General features: G+C 35.9%; 1 protein-coding gene across 2 annotated transcripts in view; it reads left to right on the top strand.

Annotated features, from left to right (window-relative positions):
• Window positions 1–22,393, top strand: part of ABCA8 (ATP binding cassette subfamily A member 8) — a 59,177-nt gene that overhangs the window by 19,412 nt on the left and 17,372 nt on the right. For both annotated transcript variants that reach the window (XM_073235834.1, XM_017675119.3), the window contains 12 exons: window positions 1,040–1,098; window positions 1,809–1,919; window positions 2,598–2,773; window positions 3,228–3,347; window positions 3,587–3,725; window positions 4,348–4,438; window positions 7,453–7,592; window positions 12,718–12,837; window positions 17,353–17,551; window positions 18,879–19,045; window positions 19,698–19,831; window positions 20,365–20,502. In XM_073235834.1, coding sequence (XP_073091935.1) covers window positions 1,040–1,098; window positions 1,809–1,919; window positions 2,598–2,773; window positions 3,228–3,347; window positions 3,587–3,725; window positions 4,348–4,438; window positions 7,453–7,592; window positions 12,718–12,837; window positions 17,353–17,551; window positions 18,879–19,045; window positions 19,698–19,831; window positions 20,365–20,502 — 1,594 coding nt within the window. The remainder of the gene's footprint in view (window positions 1–1,039; window positions 1,099–1,808; window positions 1,920–2,597; window positions 2,774–3,227; window positions 3,348–3,586; window positions 3,726–4,347; window positions 4,439–7,452; window positions 7,593–12,717; window positions 12,838–17,352; window positions 17,552–18,878; window positions 19,046–19,697; window positions 19,832–20,364; window positions 20,503–22,393) is intronic.

Here is a 22,393-nt window from a genome sequence, read left to right as displayed (position 1 = left end):
TGTCTCTTTTTCTTTTCTTCTATCTCTTCAGCACCTCACCAGCTGTTAAGTACTATGAAATGATAGTAAAGTGGTATTAAAACAGAGATGAGAAAATCTAATTAAACAGTTCAGTACGAATGGAGCTTGAATCATCTGATGAATAGTAGATGACAAAATAAGAAACATAAATTTGATTCAGATTATGGGTCATCTATTTGCCCATCAGAAAAAAACAATGAAGTGCCTAGGACTCTGGATCCTCAGTAGCGCCCAGGCTATGCTAATGGAAGTTCATTCTCTTCCATTACCTTCATCATCACACCCCAGCCAGTATCATCTTAACATTTGTTGAATATTGGCCATGAATCAAGCACGATGCATACAAGATGAAACATTTTACTTACCCTTTAACAAACCCTATAACCCTCCAAATTTTCTCCAAAATTTCAGGTCACAAAAGCTGAAAGTTACCAGGAATAAGTACATTGGTTAAGGTCATAGAGCTACCAACTGCATAGATGGGATGAGCTCAGTTAGGTAGGCCTATACAAACCCCTGCTCTCATTATTACGACCTTTGCCTCTCTTTCTTACACCGCCCTTGTACCTCTTAAGCAACCTCTGGAGACCATGACCCAGAATAGCCAAAGATACCCCCTAGCAGTGAGGCTGTGAGCAGCCTTCAGTAGCAGTTCACAGTGAGCCTTTCAGTATTGAATGCCCATGTTACCTCTTGGTCCAGTTTCTTTGGCATTGCAGTTAAGAGCAGATCCCAGTTCTCAATACCAGTGTCATGCCACAGCCCAGTCTTCGGAATCAGAAGATGGGTGCCAGGCACAGGAAAATGTTTCAAACTCCTCAGGTAATGCTGATGTGCAGCCAGGGCTGGGAAGCAGTTTTCTAGCTGATTCTCTCACACAAGCATGACTGCAGGAGAATGAAATCTCCCAGTTCCTCCCATACCCTGGAGATAAGATTCATCCTATCCTGTGAACCAAACCTAGAATTACAAACTAACGAAAATTGACCTACCATGAATGATTTTTTCTCTTTTTCAGAATCAGAAATGTTACCAAAGAATATAAAGGAAAGCCTGATAAAATGGAAGCTTTGAAAGGTAAAAAAGGAAAAGAACATTTAGTTACTGTATTGATGTTGGTCTCCTGATTTCAATTCAGTTTTTTTTTTGCTCTTGGTGAGCAATTTCTGGCAGTATTTCAAATTTAAAACAAGCTATTTGAGCCACATAATGACCTTTCCCTTCCAATACATTACTTCTGTCACATAACATTTACAAAATGTTGACTAAGTTTTAGAATTACATATATTTGAAAGATACATGGTATAATACAGAGGTGACCTAAAAATATTCTTTTTTTTCTATAAACTCAATTTTTTCTTCTGTAATTCCAAAGCTGTTGTATATATCATATATTTTTCTTTTGTTAAATAAGTCAGTTACCTCAAAAGATTTTCAACGCATGATAATTAACTGAACTATTAGTCTATCCTTCCAGTCAATAAATATCAACATGCATCTACCATATGCCAGACAATTTCAATGAACCTGAGTACAAGACATGTTTCCTGTCTTTAAGCCAAGTAATTTCAAATTTTCAAAACAGGATGAACATATAAATTTTAAAAAGAGTACTCTATTATTTTTATTTTGAATTTAGCATCCCAGGATATTCACATTTAGAAAACATGGCCATTTAAAGAAATAAAAACTTGGTTCATTAGCTCCTTAATAAAACTTTATTTGTAACTTTCTTTTCCTTCCTTTCTTTCTCCCATTTTTTTTTTCCTTTCCTTTTTTCTTCCTAGATCTGGTATTTGATATATATGAAGGGCAAATCACTGCAATACTTGGTCACAGTGGAGCTGGAAAATCAACACTGTTAAACATTCTTAGTGGATTATCTGTTCCCACCAAAGGTAAGAGGTTTTTTTTTTCCCAAAGTCAGGTTGAAATTAGCTATTAATATAAAGTCCTTCTGATCATTAACACTAATGCAGATAACTAGGGAAAATTGGAAGTTAATTTATAGTGTTAGTCTATACAGATAGGTAACATTTAAATTGGTATATACTTGTATCTGTTAGCTTTTGCTGCATAACAAGCATCCCCAAAAATTAGAGGCTTAAAATAAAAGTATTTTATTATTTGTTGTGGTTCTGTGGGTTGACCAGTTTTTCTGTCTGGATGAACATGGCTGGTGCTGGATGTTCCAGAGAGCATCAGTCTCAGGTATGGGATTTCATTTAGGACTGCTGTGCCTGTCTTCCTACATGGGTTTTCATCTTCCTGGAGGCTTCTGGGATTCCTCTCCCAGTGTATCACATTTGTTACGATTCCATTTTTTTCTATAACCAAACCTAATGTAAGGGTTGGGTAAGTAGACTGCATCTTAATGTGAAAAACTGAAGATGGGACTTTTTTTTCCCTAATATACCATGCAAGTGAAATGGAAGTTCATAATGCCTGAATTGTATAAACCTTGAAGGTAAAATCATATATCTAAAACATAATTAATGAATATATAGTGATTTTTCATGTAGGAAATATCTTAACTTAAGCATTATCCTGATGTTAACTTTTAATCTTTGTTATAGGTTCAGTCACCATGTATAATAATAAACTTTCAGAAATGGCTGACCTAGAAAATATCAGCAAGCTCACTGGTGTTTGTCCACAATCTAATGTGCAATTTGACTTCCTTACTGTAAAAGAAAATCTCAGGCTGTTTGCTAAAATAAAAGGGATTCAGCCACGTGAAGTGGATAAAGAGGTACATAAATACATTAGAACTAATGAATTGGTCAAAATGAGATCTAACTCTTCACACTAAGTTTTTGTGTTTTCATTAAATTTTCTTTGTGCAAATCATTATATAAATGTTGAGCAAAAAAAATCAATTATAGATAACATCTAACATTTATGTATAATGTACAATGGGCCAGGCATTATCCTTGACTTTAAGTGTAATATCACTTATTCCACACAATAATCATGCAAGGCAGGTAATATTATTATTCCCATTTTACACATGTGGAAACAGGTTCAAGAAAGCAAGTAACTTGATCAAGATTATGCAGCTAGTTAACATGGAATGATATTCAAATCCAGGCAATGTGGCTCAGTACCCAGGCTTTTGACTTTTACACTTCACAGCTTTATATTTATAAATTTGAAAATAAAAAAAGAAATCTTGGTTCATGACATAATTGTTGTCATTTGGTTAGATACAAAGAGTTTTGCTGGAGTTGGAAATGAAAAATATTCAGGACATCCTTGCTCAAAACTTAAGTGGTGGACAGAAAAGAAAGCTAACCTTTGGGATTGCCATTTTAGGAGATCCTCAGGTGAGTCACACAAAATTTAGAGATGAATTCAAATTTTTAAAAATGAAACTTTTGATAGTAGTTCAAATCTTTTGTTTGCAAACGACTTCTGTAATAAAATATTTATGACAGAACATTCAATATAAGACCATATCCTAACCACAATGCCCTCTTAAACATGAGTAATGTGTTTTCTACATGTTTTCTGGAAAAACTGCACCTTACTAGAAAAGCCTGCTGTATGCATCCCTCCTCTGTAGATTTTCCTATTGGATGAACCAACTGCTGGATTGGATCCCTTGTCAAGGCATCAGGTTTGGAACTTCCTAAAGGAGCGGAGAACAGACCGTGTGATCCTCTTTAGTACCCAGTTCATGGATGAGGCTGACATCCTGGCTGGTACCGCTGCCTTCCTTTCTGGGTCATGATGAGGACTGTATGAGGTTTGGGAAATAAGGTTTGGTATTCTGAGCAGCTGTACTTTTTAATCTGGACATTTAGCTGGATCTGGCAATCTGAACAACTGGTAATGATATGAGCTGTGCCCAAAGAGTTTCGCTCCCAACCATTTACATGAATTTTCCATGAATTCTCCTGGAACTTTGTATCATTTGAATACACAGGGGCATGATCTGCCAGGAAACTCACTTACTGTGAAATGAGAGCCTAAATTCCAAGACATCAATCCTTTCACTCAAAATTGAGGCGTATCAACTTGATATACTCAAATAATTTTGATGTCTGGTCTATTAAAATATGTAATATGGTGATTCTCTATATTAGGAGATATACCCACATAACTTCCCTGACTGGTGGATGGATAGCCTAAAGTATATAAATAAGATTATTTGTATGTGTCTGTTTTTATGTGTCTGTTTCAGTGAGTCTTCCTTAAACCCTGTATTTGAAAATGTAGATGCTCCTGAGTTAGACTTGGGTCACATAGACAGTTACGGGTCTTTTCTTGGCAAAGAATGGGCAACTCGTTAACAAACTTTCTTCTTTGCTCCTTCCTTTTCAGATAGGAAAGTATTTCTCTCCAAAGGGAAGCTGAAGTGTGCAGGCTCCTCTTTGTTTCTAAAGAAGAAATGGGGGATTGGCTATCACTTAAGGTACAGCCACTTAAGGATCCTGGGAAAACGAGAAATCCGCTGGAGGAAAGGCATGAGGCTTGAAGCAACACATGACAGCACGCAAAGACACCTGTTAATACCACATACAGATGTTGTGTATACATATACACACACATGGAGATATATGTATCCATATGTATGTATATGGAATTAGTGTGTGTATATGAGAGATATTGATTGGTAGATTTTAGAGATTGAGAATACCAGATAACCTAACAAAAAAGTTTAGATAAATGTGATAGTAGAAAATATTTCCCCAGCACATTTTTTTGTGAAGGAAGGTATCTATTAAGGGAACTTGCTCAGCTGACACATTGTGCTTCACACTGTCATCACCTCTCACCCAGGGTTATAACATATTTTATGTAGGCTCCTTGTGTCTACTCCTCCTAACAACTCTCTCCTGTGCTTCCTCTCCTTTCCATCCTCTTCATTTGTTTTTATCATTATTTTGAGGAGCAGCATATTTTAGCTGCTATGTCTTGTGTGATTCAGAGAAAGAATGTTTAATGTTATTTAAATCCTCTATTTTTTTTAGATAGACACTGTTGTTACGTTTACTCTACAGGTGAAATTATAGGCTTCCTAGGTTAATAAATGGTACATCCAGGAATTGAACCTGGGTATTTTTAACTTCAATGTCTAATGTCCAAATCCATATTGTAAATTACTTTTTAATTTGTATGTGTATCAGTCAGTTTGTTAAAAGAGTAGCTCTGACAAGGGGAAAAATTAGTAAGGATGTTTGGTATCTTGATCAGGGTGATGATTACATGAATTTATACACATGTCAAAATTCATCAAGCTGGACACTGATTGGTGCATTTTATTGCATGTACCTCAATTTTAGAAAAGGATACAGGAAATAGTATAGTTAATATCAAAAAACAAAAAGCATATGACAAGACAAAGCAAACCAAAAAACTTCAGTGGTTCCATTTTACCTCCCAAGACCAAACTATGTAACCAAGTAATGCTGGTTTGAACCCACCCAATCATGTGTCCTGTTCTGTTCACCCAGACCCAATTCAATACCCTCTAGTTAAAGTGAAATTAACATTCTTTGTTCCTTCTACATGGCCAACATTTCACATATTGTTTGAGGTTATTTCCTGAGGCTGGCAGTTTCCTTGAACCCATTTCCACCTGTTCAAGTCCCAGAGGTTTACTTGAATGCCACCTCCTGCAGACTTTATTAATCTTCCAGCTCTGTGTATTGCCCCAATATTCGGATTTCCTAAGGCCCATTGTTTGGATTTCTTCTTGAAAATTAACTGGTCTCTTTGAAATTCAGTGTTCTCACAAAGTAGGATTAATAATTCCTATGCAAGTAACTGTAGTAGAACACTAAATCATATGCTACCTAGCACATTGCATGGCAACCTAACACGATCCCAAAATAAAAATTGCTAGTCAGGATCCCTGCCCAATTCATGAGCCTCTTTATGGGCCCCCGTGATATGTGTAATTGCCTTATTTCTTCTTCTGAGTTGGGGTCAGCAAACTCTGTACGGCACGTAAGCCAAATCCAGCTCACTTCCTGTTCATATAAGTGAAATTTGATCAGAACCCATCCGTCCCCATCTGTTCAGGTACTGGCTGTGGCTGCTTCACGCTGCAACAGCACCGTTCAATAGGGGCACAAGGCATCTACTGGCTCACAAAGCCTACAATGTTTACTATCTAGCCATTTACTGTAAAAGTTTGCTGACCTCCACTTCCAAGCTGTAAAGTCTTCGAGGCACGACATGTTCTGCTCATGCAGTCCTCTCTGAGGTCCTGGACAAGTTCTTGTAAGTGACCAAGAAATCTTTCTTGTTGTATTTCATGGGGCAGCACATTAGAGAGCAGTTCTATTTTTTGCTTCATTCCTTCAGTGAGTTTCACTGCTTCTAAAAATGGCATATATCCTTGTATTCTTGTTCATAATACCTTATGAATAAGTATAATAATTTTGATAGAAGCATTTGATCAAACAGTCATTTTTTGAGGGCTTGCAAGTGCAAACATCACTATTTAGTTCTTAGAAAACCCTAGATGTTAGAAATCACTATTCCATTTTACTAATGAGGAAATTGTTCAGAGATTAAATAACACACTTCAAATGGCAAAAGCAAGTTTCAAGGCTACGTCACTAATGGCATTTTATCTACTGTATATATTATAACCTTGAATAGTAGATTTTTTTCTACACTGAGGAAGTATCTGTGGCATATTTTAGATGGATGGGCTGATTTTATCAATGACACTGCTCTTAGTCAAAGTTCTAGGGTTAGCACTACAGAGAAAGCAAAAATTAGTGATCCCACTATCACCAACTCACATTCATCCATGATCAGTTTCTGTAAATCCCTTTTCTTCACAGCACTACTATTGGTGATTATTTTATTTACCTGTTTGTGTACTGTTCATTTCTTCCTGCCTCCCGTAGTAGTCAGTCACCTCCATGGAGTAGGACAGTGCTGTTGTATTCACCATTGTACTCAGCATTTCGGATATTTTTTGTCACATATTAAGAACTTAATATGTTTGCATTGGATGTCTCAGTTGAAAAACTAAACCTGTTTGTGCCTGTGCCCATCAAAAGTCCTTTGTTCTTGTCCAATACAACAATCTTACTTAACCAACTTAAACTCCCTTTGAAAAATATTCAACATTTTCTATTCTGTATAGACTTGATCTTTGCTCTGTCATGTACTTGTGATCTCTATTCTATAGCTATCTTCCCCGTAGGACCTCAGTCAATATCAAGTTTCTCTGGCATAATCACCAAATAACCTGACTAGTAATTCTGCCAAACTCATTCTTTGCTTTCCCCAATCACATTTATACAATCGGCTTCTTTTGCACTGTTCTTTCATGTTTAGAAGAGTTATTTCTTGCATTACATTTTAATTGATTCTTCTTTGTCCCATAGACGCTAGTACTTTTCTTCATGCTGTTGAAGACTGTGTCAAATAACATCTTTGTTTTGTTTTTTTTTGGAACACCAGTTTGCAGTTGAATGAAATGTGTGTTCAAAAAAAAATAACATCACTTGTTAAACAGCACATTCCTGATGCCAAATTATCGGCAGAAAGTGAAGGAAAACTTGTCTATACGTTGCCATTAGAAAGAACAAATAAATTTCCAGGTAATGTATATGAGCACTGTGAAATGAAATACATGAATAATATTCATAATAGCAATAAAATAATAATAATGATGGTAATTATTATAACTAAGATTGATGAAGAGCTTACAGTGTGTCCAGGTATTTGAAACATGATACAAAAATAGTATACTAACTGGATTATTTTATTTACAGTGGGAAATATTATAGTTAATTTTATAATTAATAGTTACATTATAATGCCTGGGTATTTGTGGGGGCTTTTTCAGTCCTTCTTTCCTTTCAGAGTGTGTCACAGAATATTCTGGTATGCATAATGATGCATGAACACAAATATTTGAAAACCTCTGGCTTACCCATCATGTTAAACAGCCCTGTGATAATGGCTGTTTCTTCTTTTGACAAGATTTTTGTGGTAACTCTGGGTTTTTCAGGCCAATACATAAAAGTTTATTTTGTGACAGCTAATTAGAGTTCTCTGTCCGATAAATCATAAAGTTCCATCTCATTAGGGTCAGTTTCTGGAGATTTATCTTGTTTCTCTTTTTGTAACATTTTGAACTGAAGTTTCTTCATCATGATGCCCAGTGGTGATGGCCGTCCACTAGATAAAGCAGGCACCTCTCCCAGTCTTCCCAGACTGACACTGTACAGGAGACCCCCTCAGATCAGCCTGGTCAGAGTTTTTGGGGGCCTCTTCAACTCTTTTGCTCCCCAGGAGAAGCAGGCAGCTGTGGTCTCTGCCAGGTCACTCTGGGAGAAGCCAGGGGAGTGAGTTACAGCATTATGTAGCCTATAATAATCAAGATTGTGTGGCACTGGCAGAGTGATAGACACATAGGTAGAACAGAATAGAGAATCCAGAAATAGACCCATACAAATATGCTTAACTGATTTTTGACAAAGGTGGAAAAGCAGTTCAATGGAGGAAAAATAGCCTTTTCAACAAATGGTACTGGAGCAAGTTGATCCATAGGCATAAAATGTACCTTTACCTTAGTTGTATGCCTCCTGCTGATATTAACTCAATGTATATCATGGACTTAAATATAAAATCTTAAACTATAAAATGCATACAATACATAGGAGAAAATCTTCCGTATCTACAACTAGTATACACCATACAACCAAATAATTGCCCTACTGGGTATTTACCCTAGAGTGAAAACATGTTCACACAAGAGCATGTACATGAATGTGTAGAGCAGCTTTATTTGGAATAAACAAAAACTGAACTCCTCCCAGTTGCCCTTTAAAAAGTGAATGGTTATCTTAAGAGAAATTAAAGAGTACACTACTAAATGGAAATTCATCCTATGCTCTTGGCTAGGAAAAATTAATATTGTCAAAATGGCCATCCTGCCTAAAGCAATCTATAGATTCAATCAAAATACCTAAAGCATTCTTCAATGAACTAGAGAAAATAGTTCTAAAATTCATATGGAACCACAAAAGACCCTGAATAGCCAAAGCAATCCTGAGAGGGAAGAATAAAGCAGGGGGAATTACACTCCCTGACTTTGAGCTCTACTACAAAGCCACAGTAATCAAGACAATTTGGTACTGGCACAAGAACAGACCCATAGACCAGTGGAACAGAATAGAGAGCCAAGATATAAACCCATGCATATATGGTCAATTAATATGCGATAAAGGAGCCATGGACATACAATGGGGAAATAACAGCCCCTTCAACAGCTGGTGTTGGCAAAACTGGACAGCTACATGTAAGAGAATGAAACTGGATTATTGTCTAACCCCATACAAAAAAGTAAACTCAAAATGGATCAAAGACCTGAATGTAAGTCATGAAACCATAAAACTCTTAGAAAAAAATATAGGCCAAAATCTCTTGGACATAAACATGAGCAACTTTTTCATGAACGTATCTCCCCAGGCAAGGGAAACAAAAGCAAAAATGAGGGACTATATCAAACTAAAAAGCTTCTGTACAGCAAAGGACACCATCAGTAGAACAAAAAGAAATCCTACAGTATGGGAGAATATATTCATAAATGATATATCCAATAAGGGGTTGACATTCAAATTATATAAAGACCTCATGCACCTCAACAAACAAATAGCAAATAAGCCAATTAAAAAATGGGCAGAGGAGCTGAACAGACACTTCTCCAATGAAGAAATTCAGATGGCCAACAGGCACATGAAAAGATGTTCCACATCACTAATCATCAGAGAAATGCAAATTAAAACCGCAATGAGATATCACCTCACACCAGTTAAGATGGCCAACATCCAAAAGACAAACAACAACAAATGTTGGTGAAGATGTGGAGAAAGGGGATCCCTCCTACACTGCTGGTGGGAATGTAAACTAGTTCAACCATTGTGGAAAGCAGTATGGAGGTTCCTCAAAAAACTCAAAATAGAAATACCATTTGACCCAGAAATTCCACTCCAAGGAATTTACCCTAAGATTTCAGGATCCCAGATTCAAAAAGACATATGCACCCCTATGTCTATCAGAGCACTATTTACAATAGCCAAGAAACGGAAGCAACCTACATGTCCATCAGTAGATGAATGGATAAAGAAGATGTGATACATATACGCAATGGAATATTATTCAGCCATAAGAAGAAAACAAATCCTACCATTTGCAACAACATGGATGGAGCGAGAGGGTATTATGCTCAATGAAATAAACCAGGTGGAGAAAGACAAGTATCAAATGATTTCACTCATCTCTGGAGTATAAGTACAAAGAAAAAACTGAAGGAACAAAACAGCAGTAGACTCACAGAACCCAAGAATGGACTAACAGTTACCAAGGGAAAGGGACTGGGGAGGATGAGTGGGAAGGGAGGGATAAGGGCATTATGATTAGCACACACAATATAGCAGGGGGGACACAGGAAAGGCAGTACATACAGAGAAGACAAGTTTCATAGCATCTTACTACACTGATAGATAGTGACTGTAATGGGGTATGTAGCAGGGACTTGATAATAGGGGGAACCTAGCAACCATAATGTTGTTCAAGTAATTGTACATTAATGATACCAAAATAAAATGAAATTTAAAAAGTGAATGGTTAAATAAATTGTGGTATATGCATGACATGCAACATGCAGAGGTCTTAAGCTTGATAACAAAATTGTAACACATAAAAGGAGAAAAGTAAAATTATCCATCAAAATCAAAAACTTTTGCTTTGAGAAAGATCCTGTTAAGACGATGAAAAACCAAGACTGGGAAAAAGTATTTGCAAACTATGTATCTAAAAAAGGACTAGTATGCAGAATATATAAAGAGCTCTGAAAACTCAACTATAAGAAACAATCCAATTTTAAAATAAGCAAAAGCTACAAGGAGACATTTCTCTGCAGAAGATATATGGATGGCAAACAAGTACATGAAGACATGTTCAACTTTATATGGCATTGGGGAAATGAATTAAATTAGAACCTCTATGAGGTATCACTGCAAAGTTATCAGAATGTCTAAAAATTTTTTAAAATAATGATAGTATCAAATGCTGGCTAGGATGTAGAGAAAATGGATCATTGATACATTGCAGGTGAGGATGTAAAATGGCACAGCCACTCTGGAAAAGAGTTTGCAATTTCTTTAAAACACTACACCTGCACCTGCCATGCAACTGAGTAATTGCACTACTGGGCATTTACCCTAGAGATAGGAGAACGTGTTCACTCAAGAACATGCATGAATGTGTAGAGCAGCTCTATTTGGGATAGACAAAAACTGAAACCACCACCCAGATGCCCTTTAACAAGTGAATGGTTAAATAAATTGTGGCACATGTGACATGCAATACCACTCAATAAAAAGGAACAGGCTACTGTCTGGTGCATGTGACAACCTGTATGAATATTCACATAACTATGCTCAGTGGAAAAAGCCAGTCCCAAAAGGTTACATATGTATGGTTCAATTTATATCCTTCTTGAAATAAAAGTATAAAAAGAGAGAACTGATTAATAGTCACCGTGAGTTAGGAGATGTGATCAGGAGAGATCTAAGTGGGGCTATAAATGGGTAGCATGATCTTGTGATGGAAATGTCTATATCTTGATTGTATTTCTGTCAAAACTGTAGTTATGATATTGTACTGTGGCTTTTAAAGATATTACCAGTGTGGAAAACCAATGCAAATCTCTCTGTATTATTTTTTTACAACTGCCTGTGAATCTAAAATTATCTCAATACAAAAAGTTTAATTAAAAAAAGAGAAAGAAAATTTACTAATTATTTTTATCATATAGAGATTCTGCTCCTTTATAATAAGTCCTAATGAGGGCCTGCACTGGGTGGCTGAAACAACTAACTTTACCATATGTGTTGTTAACAAAAACATAAGTTACCCCCCAAAGTCACGTTAATATATATTTTATGGTGACAACACAACCATTCCTCAGAGCCATTAGGCAAATGTTCACTGAGCCCTAATTAATATGCTTTATAGTAAATAAAACTTAGAGAAAGTTTGTAAAATTTTTGGTAAAGTGAAGGATGACACATAATACTCTTTAGCAATTTAAATCTTATTTTTCTATTTTCCTGTATGCAGTAACCCAATCAAGACAGAAAGCTTCTAGGTTGAAACCCCAGGACTTCTATAAACATAGTAGGATTTAAAATCAGGTTTTTACTTAAGCTTCATTTAATTAACCATTATAATTCAGATCCATCCAGGCAGGGCCATTGATTAATATTTTAAGAACAATGACTGATACAAAGTATTTTTGGCAAACGAACTAAAGAATAACTGGATACAGAATTGCTAGAGGAAGTACTGGCATAATTTCACTATTCTGAAAATTCTGTGAGTCAGTTCTCATTCTCTGTCTATGATATCCTGTGAACTTTTTTAATACATAGTCAAAAGTCAGTAAAAAAAAAAGAAAATGAAATTTTAATAAAAATATAAATGAAAATACATTAATAATTGAGCAAAAGAAATTAATATATGGGCTGTAACACAATATAAAATTAAAACGTATAGAATTTGAAAAATTAGGTTACTTATGAAATGTTAGTTTAAAAATGTCTGACATGTCATAAGTATAATGTCATACATTTGCACATTTTAGTTTGGAGCATTGCCCTCAGTTCACTTGTGATTTTTGTTGTTTTCATTTGCTACTGTGTATGTGTTCTTTAGGACTTTATCAGGATCTTGATAGTTGTCCCGATCTGGGAATTGAGAATTATGGTGTTTCCATGACAACCTTGAATGAGGTATTCCTGAAATTAGAAGGAAAATCAACCATTGACGAAGCAGGTAAATGAAATGCATGAAAATTATGTAAAGGTATTCACAACATCTGGGGTAGTATATATTTCAATAAGACACTGTTCCAAAGATATGGTCGCCAAATGTGGGGTTCCATGATTAAGGCCGTTCTTAGACAAATGTAAATAAAGATGAAGTGCACCCCTGTCACTTTTCTTCACCTCTACAGTCAATATTGTCTTGTTATTGAAGATGGCCTATTTTTTCTATCCAAGACTTACTGTCTACATCCTGTTTTCCAAGAGCAATTTCACACAAACCACACATTTATCGAAACCTCTCTCTTCAAGCACTTTGAATATATCATCTCACCTCCTGCTAGTCTATGGCTCCTAATGAGAAGTTGGCTTGAGAGCTTCCTGTTTGATTAGTTGTTTTTCTCATGCTGCTTTCAAGATTCTCGTTTTGCTTCTGACTTTTGATAGTTTGACTATGATACTTTGACTGAGGTGTTGATATCATGGTATTTGTCCTGCTTAGAGTTTGTCAAGCTTCTTATATGTGTTGGTCAGGTTTTTGTCAAGTTTGATGAGTTATTAGCCATTATTTCTTTGACTATACTTTCTGACCCTTTTCCTCTCTATTCTCCTGTAGCTTCTGTCATTGTATGTGACGATGTATATTAGTACTCCTGACAGTGTCCACATCTCTCTGACACTTCATTTCTCTTTGCTCCTTTTTTTGTCTATTGCTCAGACTTTATAATCTCAACTTATCTTTTGACAGGTTCACTGATTGTTCCACCAGATGAAATCTGTTGACTTCTTCTTTTTCAGTGAAATTTTTTTCAGTTATTGTAATTTTAACTCCAAAATTACTACTCGCTTACTTAAAATAATTTTTACATCCTTAATGATATGCCCTATTTGATGAGTCATTATTGTCATTCTTGGTGATTTACAAATGTGTTGTTTAATGTACAAATATTTGTGGATTTCAAAGATGTTATTGCTATTGACATTAAAATTTTTAGTGTGATAATAAAACAGCCATGGTTTAAAATCTTTTAAACTTATTGAGAGTTGTTGAACCAGCATTTGTCTATTTGGTGAATATTTTTGTCAATTTACAAGTATCTACACATATACACATGCATAATGCAAACATACATATAAATACATGTATATGTATGTACGTGTGTGCATGTATTTCTAGAACTATATGTGTATATGTATATATATACATATATAGCATATGTATTTATATAACCTCAGTTATTGTGTGGAGAATTGTATAAATGTGGATTTTTGGTCAAGTTGGACGATAATATTGTTCAAATATTCTATTGCCTTGCTGTTTTTTTCCCTACATTTTCTATCAGTTATAAGTGAGGAATAGTAAAATCTCTAACCATAGTTCTAGATGTATCTAGGTTCGCCTTTTTCTCCTTCAGTTAGGGAAGTTTTTATTTCATATACTTCCCATGTCTGGTATTAAGCACATGCACATTGAGGATCAGCATGTGTTTCTATGAATTGCCTCCATTATCATTATGAAAGGTCCCTTTTAAGTCCTGGTAATGGCAGTTAGACTGAAGCCCAGTTTGTCTAGTACTACAGCTGCTTCAATTTTAATGTGATTTGTGTTTGCCACTTAAAAAAAATTTTCAATTCTTCTTGTGCCTTTAAATCAAAATGCATTTCTTATAAATAGCATATAGCTGAATCTTGTTTTTTATTATATTTTATAATATGTATTATGTAAATGGCATGTTTAGTCCATTTTTAATGTAGTTACTGCTCTGGTTATGCACAAATCTGTCTTTATGGTTCCATCTGTTCTTTACTGCTCTGTTCCTTCCTACCATCTTTGGTTTATTATTAATCAACCATTTTATTTTCATATTGCCTTTTCAGCTGTAGTTATTCTATTATTATTTTTCATATTCACTACATAAATTACAATAGGAATTCTTATAATAATTTTTATTCCAACATTATTATACTACACACAACAATGCAAATACCTTCAAATGAATACACTTCTATTTTCCTCTTTTCTTTTTTGTAAGTTTGTTATCATATGTTTTACTTCTATATATATTACATATATTTTATTCATTATAATTGTATGTTCTCAATATATATATTCCACTTCTTCTAGGCTCCATCTATTCTGATATGCTTTTACACATTATCCACATCGTTATTCTCATTTTTCTCCTGAATATAATGTGTCTTCTTCTCTGTTCTTAACATTTTTTTCTTTAATACTGGTTTACAGGACTGTGTAGTTTCATGGGTTTTTTTCAACTATTTCTTGGAGTTCCTCAAATTTTTCTATCATGGATTTAATATTTTTTATCAGTTTTGGAAAAATTTTTTCTAAATATTTGTCCTGTCTCATTGCTTTCACCTCTGTTTCTGGGACTCCAGTTATACTTTTGTTAGACATGTGATATTGTCCCACAATTCTTAGATACTCTATTCATGTTTTTCATTCCTTATTTCTCTTTGTGTTAGAAATTGCATAATGTCTATTTATATATCTTCATGGTCACAGATACCTTTTCTCTTGTGTTTAGATTGTTTTTAAGCCCAACAAATAAGCTCATTTCTGATCATTTATTTTTCCATTCTGGTATTACTGTTTGTTCTTTTTTATAGTTTCCATTTCTCCATTGAAATTCTCCATCTGCTCATTCATAGTGCCCGTACTTCCCACAAGATATTTTAACGTATTTATCATATTTTAATGCCTGTGTGTTAATTCCAACATTTGAACCATGTGACAGATGATCCATATCAGTGACTGATTTTTCCTTCATCCCTATGGGCTGCATTTTCCTACTTCTTTACATGTCCAGTAATTTTTGCTATATGCTGAGCATTGTGGTAAAAAAAAAAAAAAAAGAATCAGTGAACACTGAAATAAACACTGCCTGGAAAATGGTGTGACTCTTACTTTGTCAAGTTGCTAATAGAGATATCTGATTTGGTCTAGTTTGTATTGGCAATGGTCTGGGATTTGCACAGCTTTTATTAGATTTAGTTTACACCCAGGTCCAGATGTTTTGAAGGAAGAATCAGCTCTTTTCCTTCAGCCTGACTTCATTCTAGCACAGCAAAATTCTAGTGACCTCACGGTGTTACACAGCCCTGCTGCCAAATTTCTGAACAATAGGAGACACCTCCCTGATTTTCAGCTTGCTACCATTTGTTTGTTTGTTTGTTTGTCTGTTTGTTTTAGGGGGATTTGGTTTTTTTTTTTACATATTGGGGAGTTAACTGCCTCTCCATCCTTGACCAAGGCTTGCATCCCACATCCTGGATCCTTGGGAAACCTCTCTACCCTACCACCCTACACCCAGGACTTCAGCATGTGAGTGAACTGTAGCCAGCCAAGGCCCACTCTGCCCCAGCAAATCTCTCTGCTTCCTTGTCCAGTGACCAGCCCTTGGTGGACTTCCTTCACAAAGGAAAGCTCCAGGTGCCTCGATGGTGTCTTGTACAAGTGAAGACTCTATTCACCTTAGCGTGGTTCTTGCTCAGCTTTTCCTTCCTGTCTCTAGCCTTTGGTAAACTGTTTTCATGCACTTAGCGAAGTTCGCATGGGAAAGAATTGTAAACTCGTTTTGTGACGTGGATACTACGTGCCTGTAGTCAGTCATCCCAGCCCCAATGTGAGCAGAAAGGGTTTGTTTAATCTGGGATGCTGTCTCTTTATTTATGTCTAAAGTTGTTCTTTCCTCCTTCTGCCATGCTTCTAAAGATGCAAGCAGGCGCAGGTATCACCTCCCCTAGGAATAACTCATCCCTTTAAGAAAGTTACGCTTTTTAGCTTCCTTCATACCCTCATCTATCTGATGGATGAAAAAATAGCTTTTCTCCTCTTGGTGAAAAGGGTGACAGTCTCTTTCAAGTAGTTGCGCACAGAAAATATCTGAATTATTCTTTTAACATTCTTTTAACCATTATCTTGTATAAGATCTTTACAATTTTATTAATAAGTGGAATGGTGTGTTTTTGTGTCTATGCTTCAGTGTGCACATGTATAGGTGTATCCTTTTTTGAGATTTAAAATCAGGCTTATTTTAACATCATACAATGGACAACATCCTGGGTACCCAGAGGTTACGGAGAATAAACAGCAGTGCAGCACCAAATGGTATGAATAGATTTGAAATCCCTCTAGTAACAACAATTTACAGTGAACCCCAGTTTGTTGCATGCCAATTTGTACTATGTCTCTAACACCTGAGAAAACTGTTTCCTTTCAAGTTTCTAAGTCACACCTAGGCACTAGAATGATTATATTTTTCTTAACCTCTTTAATGAATTGTCTGTATCCAGATTATCTAAGATCTCCTTTCCAGTCCTTTGTTCAAGAGCTGAGTCTTTCATCTATGTTTCTAGTTTATGGTGGCAGCCAATAATGCCACATAATGCCCATACTTATGCAAAGACTCTTACTTCAGTATCCTTGGTCAAACAAGCTCCTGCAGTAATCCATAAAGTACATCCGAAGTGGGATTTTATGCATTACTTATTTTGTGTTTTGCAGATATCGCCAATTTGGGAGAAGTAGAAGTGGAAAGAGCTGGAGACATGGAAAGGCTTGTTGACATGGAGCAGTTTCTCTCTCCACTTAATGAGACAAAAAATATCAGAGGTGGCATAGGTCTCTGGGGACAGCAAATTTGCGCAATTGCAAGGGTTCGCTTACTAAAGTTAAAGCATGAAAGAAGAGCTCTTCTATCACTGTGAGTATCAGAATGTCATAGTTTTTCTTTCTCAGAATGCATTAAGAAACAAGGTGCATAAACAAGAAAAAAACAACAGCAAATAAAAAATAATTTCTGCACCTACAAACGGCTTACAGTACAATACCCATTCTCGTCGGTGGTCTTAATGATTATCTATTAGTGGACTAGCAGGTGAGATGTATATATAACATTTCGGAGCCAATTTTAGAGGAAAAGTTGATGTAAGTTCTCTTGTAATATTTTCTCTCTTTCAAATTTTCTACTATGGCAGGTGACAGAAACAATGGGATGTGGATCTTTTTTCCCACCATCCATACACCAGCGCCCTTTTTAGATGCTATGTAGTTAGGCTACTGACCCTTCCCTGAATATCCTGACTTGTGTGTTATATGCTACTTGCCTTTACCTAGATGCCATGGCTTCCCTCCAGCCATGGCAAGTGATGGTAGCCACTCTCCTTACCTACTGTGTGGACAATGGGCACTGTCACTGTCACTAGGAATCATATCACCTCTTAGCTCTCTGGTGTCCACAGTGCTGTGGCTGTCAGTCAGTGCCTTGTCTACGAATACTGTAATTAAGTATCACTGAGATAGGTGGCTTGGCACATAATAGGGTCTCAATAAATATTCACTAACCAAATAAGTAATGAGAATTCATTGAGAATCTCTGACAAGGAGATTAGCGTGATTTCAGAAAAATCTTTAATATCTGGCAACGTTGCATAATAGGGTTTCCAGACATGCCAGCCATTTGGCAAGAATTCAGACAAGATGTAATGTTGTAAAATTAGAAATTAGGAATAGGAATAGAGAGATTTCTTCTTGGAAAGTAAGAAATAATGAAGGTATAATAAAATTTTTCAACTTATTTGAAATGAAGAATAAAGAGTAAAAAATAAAAATTGGAAGTTTAAGCCTAGAGACCAAAGAAATCCTACAGTCAGTAACAGAAACAGGGGCTATGTGAAGAGGAGCAGACAGGACGAAAATTGAGTATAAGTGCTGCTGAACTAACCAGCAGAAAGGGAGAGCATCGCTCTGGAATCTCAGGAGGGGGGCAGAATCCAGACACACAGCATATGAAATTGTGTGTGATATGTAATCGCCAGAGAGCATAGAGAGACATGAACCAAGGATAAATCTACATTTTATCATCTCTGCTTTAGAGGTGGGAAAAGGACAGAATATTCCAGAAATGCCTCAGAAAGCTATATATTTAATTTTCATAATTTCTTGATCTCATTCCATTATAACTGGCTCAGCCAGTTTCAAAAGGTGAGAAAATGACTGTACACTCACATTGGCCATTTTCTTCTGTCTAGGCTGTTGATTCTAGGAATTGGTTTTTTCCCTCTTATTTTGGAGTATATCATCATAAAAATATATCAAAAGAGTTACACTTGGGAACTTTCTCCTCATTTATACTTCCTTGCTCCTGGACAACCACCACGTGATCCTCTCACTCAGTTATTAATTATCAACCAAACAGGTAATAGTGTGGTGAATACGCCATTTCCAAATCCATCCACTCTTTAGGGTATTCCCTATGAAACATAAACATGAGAGAGAAAAATGAGCTTTTGACTTCTTCAGAATATATTAAAAATAATTTATGAGGCTTGGCAATGAGGAATACAAACCCCAAATGGAGCAGGAATTAGGAAAGTATTTGCCAAAGAGAAATAAATTATCTGGTGGCAGTTTTTAAAATGAAAGAGTTTGTACCAAAAATCTAATAATAGTGAAGTAAGATTTAGCAGATTTGGTGATAAGCTGGTAGAAATTATTTGTATCATTAAAACCTTATTGGTTATGGCCACTCATTGCAAGATTCTAGGGAGAAAATGTCTGTTCCAAATACCATATGGTGCTTAAAAAGACTTTTTACATTAGTAGTAATCATTAAATAAGCAAGTAAACCTATTGTAAAGTAAACTCCATGAGAAGTGTATAGACTTAATTCATAGTAGCAAGTATGTTATCATGTGGGAAAATATCCTGACAGTCCTTACGATAAGTATTATATAATGCCATTAATTATAAATTCACTCCACAACATGATACTGTGTTTTGTGTCCACAACTGTGTTTTCCCTCCCCAGCTTAGTTTTGTGTTACCTAATATATTTAACTACAACCTAGGAGCCAGCATTGATGAGTTCATACATTCTGTGGCACATCAGAACATAGCTTTGGAAGTGGATGAATTTGGAACTAAAAATGGCCTAGATGACCCATCTTACAATGGAGCCATCATAGTGTCTGGTAATGAAAAGGTATGCTGGTATCTTTAATAATTTTTCCCAAAGACGTGGAAGCTAATATAATGTCAGTATGCTGAGTTCTCCAATTTAGAGAACAAAATGAAAAGCAAATACTGCTCTCATTTATTACTTAGTGAATTGTAGCCATTAGTATGATAAATAATTCATATATCCATCTTTGTGTACCAACACAGACTGTGTGTTAGCAAAATAAATACTATACAATATCCACTGTTCCGTGCATATTTAAATCCAAAGAATCCATATTTCCTCTCAAGGATTTTGTAACACATATTGGAAACTTCTGTTTTGTTCTTAAACATTATTAGCACTCAGTACTGGCCTTCAGCTAGACATCTAGTGTCCTGAAAAGCACATACAGCCTGTATACAGGTTTTGTTTTACATTATACAGGGTTTTTTTTCCCCTCTATTACTTGACACCATTTTAAAAAATAGGATTTTAATGAAAATATTAAATTTTGACCTCTTTAGAAGAAAATTGAAGATCCTTGAGAATTTATAACCTTGCTTTCTATATTTTAGAATTACAGCTTTTCATTAGCATGTAACACCAAACGACTGAATTGCTTCCCAGTTCTCATGGATATTGTTAGTAACGGGCTACTTGGCATGTTTAAACCATCAGCACATATCCAAACTGACAGAAGCACATTTTCAGAGGTAGGTGTATAATCTATGGACTCACCAGGAATCTTCCAGATCGTTCTTTCAAGTCCTGGAATCTTGTTCTTATTGAGTAAACCACTGGAAAATAAAATTTGCATTTGGGATTCTTGCAAGCTCTGTGGCTTTGGAAAATCAATACACTTTTCAGAGCTTCAGCTTTTTTAATACAAAATAGAAATAACAATATTTTTCAAAGAGAATTGAGGGAATGACAGTGGAATCATTCAGCGCTGTGACTCGCACAAAAATAACAAAAGAGAGAAGAGAAGGAAGGAAGGAAGGGGGAGGAAGGGATGGAGGACGGTCAGAAGGAAGGACGGAGGGAGGGAGAGTGGGGGGAAGAAGGGAGGGAGAACAATAGAAACCTTATTATTACTTTTAGAAACGCTTCAAAGCATAAATTTTTGACAACGTTCAGGCTAGAATAGCAGACTGGTTACATCAGAATTATTCTATTTCCTTGTCAAAAATATGAATTCCTTGAGTCTATCCTAGACCCTCCAAACCAGCTTTTCCATACATGGGGCAAAAAAGTCCTATTCTTAAAAAAGGACCAGGTGATTGGAATGAATACAGCCTTTTAGGTTTGGAAGCCATAATAGCTATCAGAGTTTGTAATTCTTCCTTCCTGATTATTTCCTAGATACATTTCTCCTTCTTAGAGAGTTATTTGAACACAGGGATGTACTTTTAACATTATATAATATCCTATACATAAGATAGGGCCTGGAACATGATAAGCATTAAATAACTCACTTGCTAAATACATAGACGAATGCCAGAGGTCAGCAAATTATCTATATCCCACTCAACTATAGGATTTTATGGTAATACATCTGGCTACCAACCGTTTACCCATGTGTATATAAAATGGACCTTGTATCCATCATTATTTTCATATGCTCCAGCAAGATCTTGAGTTACCTTCTCACAACATACCTCATTCTGTGCTCAGGAAATAAAAATTCCTTCCAGGAAGGGTGTATGAGGAACTTAATTATTAAAGAAAATGTTTTGGTCGTCCATCCAATATTAATTAATTTTAGAATATATGCTATGGTTCATATAGTTAACCTCCTATATGACTCTGAAGGCCCTTTCAATTGTCTGGTTTCTGAGGGAAGATACAGTAATCAAGCAAATAGCTTTGGGTTTCCATCTTTAAAAACATCCTGTTTTAGTGATGGTGAGTCTGATACCAACCAGCTTGCTTGACCTTATGTTTATGTGCCCAACATTGTAACTTTACCATCTTCAACAACCAATTTTATCCTCTGTTTGGATCTACCTGCCATTGCTCAAGAGTTTTCTATAGTTTCAGACCTTGCTTCTGTCCTGCCCAAAGTCCGTGATTTACCACCGAGTACTGACCCCATCTGGCATGTAGTGTGTTCTGGAAAGATTCCAACAATAAGCTTAAATCCTCACTTTTCTGTAGTTGGCAAGTGTGTCTCTGATAGGCAGACTGAAGATGACTAGGCTCTGGCTTTGACTTTTGTCAGTAACATGCTTGATCAAATAATACACAAGTCATGAAAGTAACACGGGGACTGATTTTAAGACAGTTTGTCCATCTTCCATCCTTAAAGATTGTTACAAACAGGAGCAACAGTATGTGTAACTACGAGCAAAGGGATTTGGAGATCTCACTTCCCCTTCTAGGACTTTATCTCTACCTTTGAATCTTCAGCCAATATTTATCTGGGCTCATGGTGCACCTCACAAGATAGCTTATTAGCGCTGTGCCCATGAAACACCCAATATGATTTTTGAGTCAAGCTACCACATCTGAAGTAATTAAGCATCAGTTAGGAAATGGAATGGTTCAGGTGTGGATTGTCATTATTTAGTATTTAGCATCAGGATGAATTTTAGAATCATAAAG

The sequence above is a fragment of the Manis javanica genome, chromosome 4 (genome assembly GCF_040802235.1).
Source record: "Manis javanica isolate MJ-LG chromosome 4, MJ_LKY, whole genome shotgun sequence".
Lineage (NCBI taxonomy): Eukaryota > Metazoa > Chordata > Mammalia > Pholidota > Manidae > Manis > Manis javanica.
This window is presented reverse-complemented; position numbering and strand designations above follow the sequence as displayed.